At 39.6% G+C, this 11,898-nt stretch overlaps 1 protein-coding gene across 1 annotated transcript in view; it reads right to left on the bottom strand.

Annotated features, from left to right (window-relative positions):
- Positions 1 to 11,898, bottom strand: part of LOC102197077 (protocadherin Fat 3-like) — a 206,721-nt gene that overhangs the window by 79,975 nt on the left and 114,848 nt on the right. Inside the window, exons 8-11 of the mRNA XM_013914977.1 lie at positions 9,524 to 9,799; positions 8,904 to 9,114; positions 6,056 to 8,784; positions 4,568 to 5,939 (exon numbers count right to left, since the gene is read on the bottom strand). Of these exons, the coding sequence (XP_013770431.1) occupies positions 4,568 to 5,939; positions 6,056 to 8,784; positions 8,904 to 9,114; positions 9,524 to 9,799 (4,588 nt within the window). The remainder of the gene's footprint in view (positions 1 to 4,567; positions 5,940 to 6,055; positions 8,785 to 8,903; positions 9,115 to 9,523; positions 9,800 to 11,898) is intronic.

The raw sequence follows: 11,898 nt of genomic DNA, 5'->3' as shown, positions 1-11,898 counted from the left end.
TACCCATATCACTCATGGGAAGGGTCGCCACTATAAAAATGATGATCTTGCCAAAAATAAATTACTTATTTTTAATGATCCCGAACAAACCATCACAAGATTGGTTCAGATCTCTGGATTCGCATATGGGCTGCCCTTGCTAGCAAGAAGTTCTGTGTGTTTCTCTTCTCTGAGTCTCTACTGAAGAAGTGCTTTAGAGTATATCTCTTAACACTATCCCTCAGTCATGTCTGTCCCGTCTGTAACAACTGAAAATAAAATAAAATAAATAATAACAACAAAGGTCGATCAAATGGACCAATACGGCAAGGTCGTGATGATCCATTTGGCAAAGTAAATCCACTGGATATCCTTGTTGGTCTTCAGACAACAATTCTGACGGCTAAAGAACCAAATGGGACAGACGAAAAAAAAGAAAAAAAGAAATTAGGGTGGGAAACTGCAAAAATGCCCCACCAGAGCAAGAGGCAGAGATGGGCCATCAGCAGCCCTCAACGGTAGGGAAGATTTGGGACCACACATCTCGGCGATACCATGCCAGCAGGAGGAGGGAGCCCAACTCCACCAGAGGTGGTCATTAATTTATTTAACCTTCATTGAGACTCAATGTCTCATTTACAAGAGAGACAAACAAAATAAAATAACAATAAAACAATAAAATAGGAATAAAATGACAAAAATAAAAATTATCTCATGTTTAAACAGTTACTGGAAAAACAAGAACAAATTCACAATTATGATTTCACAAAGGCATTTGTACATCTTTTAAACTCTGCAAGTGAAATCTACTGAGAGAGCTGTAAGACCTTCTGTAATGTAATCCATGGAAACGGGGCAGAAAAGAAGAATGTCTTCTTTCCGAGTTCTGTACAAACTGATGCAACGCTCAATGTAATTAAGTCTTGAGACCACAAACTATGACTAAAATCTTTAAGTAACATGTAATAGGAGGGCAGTAAACCACAAATAGCAAGGCCAATAAGGACCAGTCAACCAGATAGAGTCCAAAAGATGGAGAGAATGAGCAGAGCTAGTTAGGAGGGGTAAAAAGGTGGTAGCAAGATGCCTTTTCCTTGGAGTGAAAGTGAAACACAAATTAGCAATGATTTTGGAAAAAAGAAAAAAGTTTATTTAACAGATGAGCAATATGTAGCTTACAGGAAAGATTATCACCAATCACAAACACCCAAGTATTTATATGAGGTCACAGGTTCAATAGAAATGCCGGGTACAAGAGAGTGAAGTACTGCAGACATGCACTTTCTATTTCAGAACAACATGACCTTGGTTTTATTTGTATTTAGAACCAGTCAGAGCTGACACAGCTGTGACTGTATACAATCAAAAGCTAGCTGTGACTGTTCAGAAACCATCTTGATGGTATGAGCATTTGCCCTCCTAATGGAGGCATTGAACCAATTACGAAACTTACGAAAACATAGCCAATCGTCATTAGTCAGACTTTCTCGCAGTAGCCCACGTCTGGTTGCTCTTATGTAGGAGAATGGCCAATGGAAATATCTCCATGCTAAATTGGAATTGTAATACGACCCCAGTTAAATTAGCGTTTCTCACCCACAAACCTATTTGGCATACTAGTTTAAAAAAGTGTTAATAAGAGATGATTTATCTGGTGATTTGGGATTAAGGCTTTGAATATTTTGTTTAAAGTTTAAAGATAAACAGTGTGCCATCAGACGAAGAAGAAAGTCAGTCCCAATTAAAATCATTTATTTCATTAAAATGCAGTTCAGATAAAAGTCAAATTGGAGAAGGCTCTGCGCAGATAGTGGCCAATAGTAGCCAACCACAGCCATAGACTGATTTCCAAACAGGTTAATTACTTAGGTCTGTAATTTCAAACTGTGTAGGTGCAGATCTTCAAAACTTGAGCAGCTTCCCAAGACTTCTCTGGAACAGTCAGAATTCAATCATATCCATTTTGTTTTTTTTGGGGTTTTTTGGGTTTTTTTTAATCTGCTGGTGTATCACATACAGCCAGGGGCTGAGGGTTAGGCTAAATACCCCCCCAAAAAATGAAAGCATCATTATTAGACACTTGCATATAAAGTTTCTGGGAAACAAACAACTATAAGAACTAGTATTAAAGGCTGACAACAGAGAGAATGACAATGCTATCAGCTGTTGTTTGTGGGTTTATTTCTGACTTTTACAGTTTGATGCAGAGAATATCAAGTAAAGTTAGAGGCCACTTGTTTTTAAAGTTGTGTAAGGAATGGAGCGTGTGGAAGAGGATCCAAAGGCAGATTATGTTAAACAAAAAAAACCTAATACTTCTATAGCACCATTCTATTCAGTTGAAAATTTAAACCATTTTCTACTGCAGACCTTACTCAGCCAGTCACACCTACATTCACACAGCACATTTATCATCTACACCTAAACGCATACTTTCTTGTGCTCATATGCCAAGTAGAGGCAATGGGCTCAGTATCTTGCCCGAGGTTACTTGAGTGTGTGGATTCCACCATTGGTAGATAACCCTCTCTATCACATGACCCACAGTTGCCCTTATGAAGCTTCCATATATATTTTATTGTAATGGTTGGATGTGACAGTGTAGTTGATGTGGGTTACAAAAGCTTTTCAACACAATCTAACCAGTGTCACTCAGGGAGAAAACACAGGAAATGTCAGTAATCACATCCAGTATAAAGTATGTAAGATTTGGCAGTGCTCTATCTGACATTGTGATTTATAGTACTGGAGCTCCAGAAAGGGCTGCACTGTTTCAATTCCTGTTCACTTATTACACTTCAGACTTTCAGTACACCTCCAGGACCTCCTCTACAGAAATATTCAGATGATTATGCAGTAGGTTGAAAATATGTGTGATATGCAGGAGGAGAGTATTAGTAGAAGATTTTGTGGAATGGTCAGAGATATATCATCTGCTTTTGAATGGGTATAAGACCAGAGAAAGACCAACCTCCGAAAGAGTACAACTAGATGGTCCATGACTATCCTGAGACAGAATGTCAGTGTGGTGTACATAAGAGTACAAGTCCACAACGACAACAGACTGAACTAGACAATGAACAGATACAAGCAGTTAAGGAGCTGACTCTAAAGTTTTGAAGTTGAATGTTGCATTTGAAATTACATGATGATGCAGAAATTACATACAATCACAGAGTGAATAAGGTGATTGAGGAAGAAATACTGCATCATGACATAGTGACTCATGGGAAGCCTAAGCCTATTGCAGTGTAACAAAGGAAAGATTCGGTGTCACCAGATCCAGTTCAAACTACATTGTTTAGCAAAAGCGAAGTTTTGGTAATGGACTGGTTTTATATAACGATTTTCTGCTCTACCTCAGCACTCAAAAAGGCTTTATACAAACTATTTTCTAAATGTCAGAAAATAGTGTTTTCTAACATTTACACACATTCACACTCCAGTGCATGCATTACAGGGGTTAGTATTTGGCTCAAGGATATTTGGTATGCACACTGAAGCATCCAGGAATCGAACCACCAAACTTCCAATTAGTAAATGACTTGCTCCATCCTCCTGGGCTACAATCACACCAATTTTTAAACCTAGTCTTTAAAGTCGACAAGGTGTCCATTTCCTGAATCAAAACTGGTGCATCTTACACAGAAGAAGGGCCCATAAGCCAAAGGCTCTGCCTTATGGTATTATGGGTCGTTGTTGGGGTTTTCACTGTATTATTTTAGGGTTCTTTACCTTACAATATAAAGGATCTTTAGGGAACAGTTCTTGTGATTTGGCGCTATATAAAGGAAATTCTATTTCATTTATCAAAATTGGCAAAAATTACGGAAAGTAATAATAACTCAATTGCATATTCTATAAAGATTTATGGTTAAGGCGATTTAATGAATTTTAAATGTATCTAATTATAGTATGTTGTTTTTTTCCTGTAGCTCACTGCCCGTTGATCAGCCAAATCACTATGTTTAATCAGACATGCACTTGGAGAGCAATCATTATCCATACTCTATAGTCATTTATGAATATTTTACATTTGATCTGCAGATTTGGACCTTATTCATACAAAGAATATCCCAGGCTGACTTCAAGAAACATTGAAAGATGGTATTTGTTTCCTGAATCCCACAGTAAGAGTCTACTATCTTTTGATCAGTGAAATGAAAATCAATATCACTCCAGTTTTTGCTTCTCTTCATTGTTGTTGTTTTGCATTTTGTTTTAAATTTTGTTTATTTATTTATTTTACATTCTTATTATTTATTTATTTATTTTACTGTGAAACACTTTGTGATTTTTTTCGGTAAAAAGTGCTATATAAATACATTTTACTTAAGTTTTTGCTCAAAAAGAGGCTGGAGAGATCGCTTGATTGTTGCAGGTTTCTCTGTATGTTATTTACACCTGACAGTGTAAAATACTTAGTGACAACTGCTGTTGTGATTTGGCGCTATAAAAACAAAGTGCTCTGAATTGAATTACCTAACGTCAATTGTTGATTTAATTAATAGATGTATTTAAGTTTTTTTCTGTTTTCTATCTGTTATTCCTTAACAATGCAGTAAAAAATATTTGCCTTGGGACTTACCAGTGATGTGATAGCTGACTTGACGGTTGAAGGCAGAGCTATCATCATCTCTAGTTATCAGCACAGCCACAACCTCTCCTGGGCGGTCACTCTCCTGAACAGAACCAAAGATGTGGTTCTCCATGAACCTGGGAGGGTTGTCATTGATGTCTGACAATGAAACTGTGACAGTGGTTGTACTGGAAAGAGTCAGGGTCTCCCCAAGGTCTGAGGCCACCACTGTAAAAGTGTACGAGGGGCTAGTTTCATGATCCAGGTCTTTGCGTGTAGTGATCCAACCAGTATTGCTGTCAATGCTAAAAGTGCTGACCAGTGTGTCTGAATCCTCTTTTAACTGGATTAATGAACCAAGTTTATATGTTACCTGGCCATTTGCTCCAGAATCTGGGTCTCTTGCTTGAACTTGAATGATTCTGGTTCCAACTGGCATTCCTTCCATAATGGTGGTATCATATGAGTTGGCCTCAAAAGCTGGTTTGTTGTCATTCAAATCCAATACCTTGACTTCAACTTCAACACAACTCACCGAATCAAGCTTAGCCTGTTGTGCCGTGGCAGTGACTTTGAAGTAGTATCCTTTGATCACCTCGTAGTCCAAAGGCTTATCAAGTTTGATCACTCCAGTATGCTTTTCCACCACAAACACACCATCGTGGTTGTTTTCACCAGCCTCTCCATTAACCAGGGCAAAAGTAGTAGAGAGTGATGTAAATTCAAGAGGAGCGTTGAGGTGAACTGTTCCTATGACTGAACCAATAAGAGTGTTCTCTGGTGTATTGAATAAATAATGATATTGGCTAAAGGATGGAATAAAAGTCTCTGGAGAAAGAACGTGGATATAGACAGATACTAGAGAGTGTCTGACTGGATTTCCTCCATCAACAGCCTTCACAAAGAAAGATAATACAGAATTTCTGAAATGGCTGAAACTGCCTTTAGTCACCATCCATCCATTGTCCGGGTCTATCTCCAAAATGTCTACCACTGGTACATTTGCCTCACTGTAAAGTGAATATGTCACTTTAGCATTAATGCCATGATCAGGATCATGGGCCTGAATCTGTGTCACCAAAAAACCTTGAGCCACATCAGATTTCACTGAAGCTCGATACTCTGTGGCACGGAAACAAGGTGCATTATCATTATCGTCCAATAGAGTAACTTGTACTGTACAGTAAGAGACTTGTCCACCTAAATCTTGGGCCGCCACTGTGAGAACAATGTCTTTGTTAGCTGGATCCTCACGATCAAGTTTTTCTGTGGTGTAGATCTGACCATTTGCATCGATGCTAAACTTGTCCTTACCAACATCATTCACAAAGGAATAAGTTATGAGCCCAAACTCTCCTGGGTCTGCATCTGTTGCCTTGACCTGAAATGAAAATTTTGATCACCCTTGTCAATTCAGAAAAATACTTTATAGCTACTTAATATACTTAATGTTATTTCTTTTTAATGTATAATTTAATGAATCCTTACTGCACCTACCTGTATAACTTTGGTTCCCACAGCAGCATTCTCTCTTAGCTCCGCCTCATACATATTCTGTTCAAACACTGGACTATGCAGATTGGCCCTCCACACTTTTACATGAACCTGTGCAGTGCTGGTGAACACCCCATCAGATACTGAAACATTGAGACTATAGGCAGGCTCCATTCTTTGCTTACGGTGGCTGGACAGTGTGATTATCCCTGTCTTTTTTTCTATTGCAAAATTCCTTTTTTCATTTCCTGATAAAATACTGTACTCCAACTTGTCAAAATCTGAGCTGTCTGCATCAGATGCCTGGACACAGGTTATAAAGTGACCCCTTGTTGCCAACTCATTCACATATGCCTCATAGAGCAGCTGGTTGAAAACTGGAGGATTGTCATTTATGTCATTCAACATGACTGTCACAGACACTTCGCTACTCAGCGGTGGAAAACCATTATCAGTTGCCCTGACAATAAAGTCATATTTTTGGAGTAGTTCATGGTCTAGCATACGAGCTGTCAGGATTAATCCACTGCTACTGTCAATATGAAAGTACTCTGTATTATTACGTGAATTCGAGAAGATCTGGTAGCGGACAACATTGTTTTTCTCTGAATCTTTGTCTGTGGCAACTACTTGGAGTGCTGGCGTTCCAATCATGGCTGTTTCAGATAAAACTACCCTGTAGGTCATTTTCTGGAAGATAGGTGGATTATCGTTGACATCCTGGACAAACACATCTACATCAACCTCAGCATGGGCACCAGTAAGATAGTCTGTGGCTCTAACAGTCAGGTGGTAAGATGATGTTGCCTCAAAATCCAAAGCATGGATGACACTTATGACTCCGGTATCAAAACCAATGTCAAACTGTAGGGATGGATCTCCATCAACAATTGTGTAGATGATGCTTTGTCCTTCAGGGCTTGAGGCATTGATGCCAAGGATAGGTGTGTGCACAGCTACATCCTCATTCACAGCAACAGTATAAAATGATTTGGCAAAAACAGGCATGGCTTTGTTGACTACAGTGATGGGAAACTCTATTGTAGATGAAAGGGGTGGATAACCACTGTCTCTGGCATATATCACCATTCGGTATTCCACATTGGACAAATCAGACTCAAAAGACCTCTTGAGGCTGAGACTACCTGTCTGCCTGTTGATTTCAAAATGACCATGGTCATCTTTGAGATAGTAAGATACTTGCCCATTAATTCCTTTGTCACCATCTACTGCCATGACCCTGAAAATGGGTGATCCTGGTTCAGCTTCTACTTGAACAGCTGCATAATAAGGAAGTCCAACAAACACAGGGGCATTATCATTTATGTCTTCAACTTGGACTCTAACTATGACTCTAGCCACATGGAGAGGGTCATGCTCCTTTCTTGCCTCAACTACCAGTTCATAGAACTCTTGCTCTTCACGGTCAAATGCTATACCTGTGGTCTCGATGACTCCAGATGTTGGGCGAATTTTGAAATGTGTACCAGCATTCAACAAGTTGTACTTTAGTGGTTCATTCAGACGGTTTCCAATAGCATTGACCACAGCTACCTTTGTGATATTCAATATATTCTCTTTAATAGATGAAGAGTAAATACTGTGGGTGAAGCTGAGACCAGAGTCTAGAGCTTCTCTGACAACTATAGTCACCAAAGCCATGCTAGAGAATTTACCATCTGAAACTCTGACACTGAAGCGGAAACGCTCTTTGGAAAAGTTGTTGTTTTTGACTACAATAATTCCACTTGAAGGTTTGATGGCAAAGTGCTGCAGTTCTCCATCAGTCAGAGAGTATATAAGCTCTGTAGTGATGTTTTTGTCAGGGTCTGCAGCTGAAACCTGAAGTGCTTCAACTCCAACATAAGTGGGGAGTAACAGGACTGTTTCATAAGAACTCTGGGTGAAGCGAGGTGGGGAATCATTTGTGTCAATCACTTGTATTGTGACCTCAGTTGGACTTTCTGCTGTCAACTGTGGCGTTCCGTTGTCTCTCACATGTACGTGGAAATGAAAGATAGTAAAGGTTTCATAATCTAAATTAGCAATAGTTCTGATGGAGCCAGTTCCTGAGTCCACGGTGAAGAACATTTTTGCTGTGTCTTCAATAATCTGGTATACCAGCAGTGCATTTTGGTTACGGTCAGCATCAGTGGCTTTTATTACTAGAGGTGAACCATCTAAGTTTAAGACTACACTGTTAATTGGTGCTGCCTCACTAATACTCCCATGGTAGTGAAGCTCCTGGAACACTGGTGGGTTGTCATTATCATCCACTACCTGGATTAACAGAGTAGCATTGGAGGCCATGCCAGCCATGTTAATAGCCTGGACTATCAGTGTGTAAGAAGTTGTAGTCTCATAGTCAAGCGATTTTTGAGTAGTAATCACTCCACTATACTGATTTATCTGAAAAACATGATTGGTATTGCCCTGCTTGATGTCATAATTGAGGGTGGACTGGCTGACAGCACTGACTGTACTGACAGAGGTCCCAACCAATGCATTCTCCATGATTTCAGTCTGATACTCAGGTTGAGGGAACTTTGGACCAGCATTATCAGATAGAGTGACAGCAATCCGCACTATTGTGGTAGTGGAAAGTGGGGGGGAGCCACTGTCAATTACTCTGACAGTGAGAATATAATGGCCTATGCTGGATAGGTCCAGCTCATGCGCAACAGTGATGACACCCAAAACTGGCTCAACTTGGAATGTATTTCCACTGTTGCCTGTTGAAGAGAAAAAAAACAACAAAAAAAAACAAAAAACCCAATAATAGTCAAAATATCAAATTAACGTTCCAACCATGTACATATGTAGGAGCAAGTACTCAGTTGCCATAGCTTACCTGCTTCAATAGAGTAGTGTAGCTCTGCATTCTCGCCTTTATCTTTGTCTAGGGCAGTTACCTGGACTACAGCTGATCCCACTGCTGCTGACTCATATACTGAGCCTTCATACAGAGCACTGGTAAAAATTGGTACGTGGTCATTTACATCTTCCACTTCTATTAGTACACGGACCAAATCTTTTCTGTATGGGAATTCTTGATCCTTTACCTGTGGAGAAAATGATTAAACAAACCTAAATATTTTCTTTAATGATATATATAGGATGAAGATATATGATAAGGTCAAAATAATGTCTACAAAAACAAGCCATTAGACTAGAACTGTTACTCCCTCACTTTCCTTAACCACACATATTTCTCCCGTGTTATGTAGTAGTTTAAAAATTAGATATGTAACTTCTAATGATGCAGTGAGATGTGGATACTGGTTTACTGAATGGTGTAATTTGTAAACCATGTAATTAGTCTGCTGATGTCACCAAAAGGTAGTCCAGCCCAAACAGAGGATTACTGTGTGCTTGCATAATTAAAACAGGAAAACTATCTGTATGATGAATACAATTCTATGATACAGACTTTTAGACCAAAAATAACTCATAGATTAAAGTATATCTTACAGTCACAGTGAGAATGTGTCGTGAACAGGCCTCATGGTCAAGCCTCTGAGTAGTGTAGATAGTGCCCTGGGTGGGATGAATGCGGAACAGACCCATGGTGTTTGGGTCTATGGAACTCTGCAGAGAGTAGGTCAACTGTTGATGCTTATCACGGTCAGATGCCTGAACCTGGACCACTTCAGTGTCAGGTGGTGTATCTTCAGAAACAACGACATCATAAGTTGGTTGGAAGAAGATGGGAGCATTGTCATTGCTGTCCATAACAGTAATGTGAATCTGGAACATGAGGGACATTAAAAAGAGAAAAAGGAAAGAAAGAAAGAACACACTTTAAAATTATAGATATAAACTGTTCATCTTAATGACGTCTTCAGAGTTATATAACTCAGAATTAAAGATTTTGCAACTAAACTAAAGCTTGTCAGTTCAAAATTGTTTTTTGAAACACACCACCCTCCACAACAGAATTTTTGAAAGCTGCATATTAGTGGTTTTTGAGTTGAATCTTAAGCACACAATTTTTCCCTTAAATTATCTCCAAATATAATGGCATCATGTGTGCGTGCATGATGCACGCATGACTAGCAGACTAAGCAGACATGGTGCATGACATACAGTTTACACGAGGCAATTTTATTTCTTATATGAATGTTATTTATTTTAACTGACATAAAGAGGATTTTACAAGTGATAATAATAACAACTGTACTGCATTAAAACATTCAAAACCTCTCTGGGTACATCTCAGGCCCTCTAAAGTACGGAGGCATATGTGCTTTGCTCAAATGAGCAGCAATCAGCAGTAATCAACCAAAGTAATTGTTAGTAAAAACTTGAGGAGATGAACAATTTAAACTGGTCTTATTTCCTGAAAAACATCAAAAAATGTCTTGATGCATGCTCAATCACCCAGGTAAGGAAATCACAGAAAGCTGACTCTGTTCACCTGGACATAGGAGAAATAAGTAGGAGAAATGTTTCATCACTCTTTTAAGTGATTTTTTCAATCTCAGCTGACTGCAGGTTTCCTCAGCCTTATAAACAGTACATTCGCATAATAACCAAACCTAGCACCACTGATTAACAATGGGTCATGAGGTCAGTTTCATGATTGTTAATATGCAAATTGTCATGACCATTGATCAATGACCATGAGTACTATTTACAAAGAGTTGGGGAATAGCTCACAGCATTGTATGATAGTGAAAGAGGTACACTTAGGCCCCCTCCTTGATTTAGAGATGGTCTTTCTCTTTTCACATGAATGGCCTCTTGGCAGCTGACCATGTCAGAAGCTTGCCAATCCTGGCAAAAACTAAGAACAGGGGCCCCAGCAGGCCATCTCCCAAGCCACCGTGAGCAGCCCCAAGATTCACAAAGTACCCACTTCCAGGGGGAGGCAGCAATGGCCTGCAGGGAGCAGTAGGGAGGGGAGTTACATCTCGGTCTTCTTTAGCACTAATGATGCTTGTAATAAATGTAGCCTATTTGCAGCTCTGGAGGTCAGGATCAATAAATTGAAGACTCAAATTCGCACCCTTGAAAAACCTGTAGCTTAGCCAGGCCCCTGTAGCCAGTGCAGCCGAAGGTAGCGTGGCTCCTGCCAGCTGTCTCCCAGCAGATTGTCCCCAGTAGCTGGGAAAACAGGATGGCTGGGTGACGGTGAGGAGTAAGCGCAGTCCTAAACAGAAGCCCATGGTACACCACCAACCTGTTCATGTGTTTAACTGATTTTCCCCACTTGGCAACACTCCTGTCTGTTCTTAGACATGTGAAGCTAGAGACACCACCAACCATAGTTAATTGTCTTCCAGGTGCCAGAGCAGGCGACACAGAGGGAAATTTAAATCTGCTGGCTAAGGGTAAACATAAATTCAGTAAAATTATAATTCAATTAGGCGGTAATGACACCCGGTTACGTCAATTGGAGGTCACTAAAAGCAGACTAATTAATGTAATAGATGTAATGTAATAGATTATCGCTCCAACTACAAATTCCTAAGTTGTCTCTTTAGACGCAGAGAATTTGACTGGGTAAATTGGAAATTTTTTTAGCAGTTTAAAGCAAATTTGGATTTGGCTCATTCTTCATAAATTGAGTCAAAATACTGTACAGCTCTCCGGATGCATCTGTTAGGACAAATTATGTAACATCCCAAAGCTTCAATCCAAAGAAAGGCACCAGACAAGGCTGCCCACTTTTTGTCATTTTCATTGAACCATCAGCAGCAGCAGCAAACTCCCAAAATGTAGCCTGATGGTGCATTACTTTTCCTTAAAAACAGCCAATTGATAATTCAGCCTGGGCAGCACGGTGGCTACACTGATTCTTTGTGTTTTTGATGATGTTCAGTTTGTCACTGGTTCATTAGTAT

Source organism: Pundamilia nyererei, unplaced genomic scaffold, assembly GCF_000239375.1.
Source record: "Pundamilia nyererei isolate P.nyererei 1_Seehausen unplaced genomic scaffold, PunNye1.0 scaffold00243, whole genome shotgun sequence".
Taxonomy (NCBI): domain Eukaryota; kingdom Metazoa; phylum Chordata; class Actinopteri; order Cichliformes; family Cichlidae; genus Pundamilia; species Pundamilia nyererei.
The sequence above is the reverse complement of the archived record's forward strand: the minus strand, read 5'-3'. Positions and strand labels throughout refer to the sequence as shown.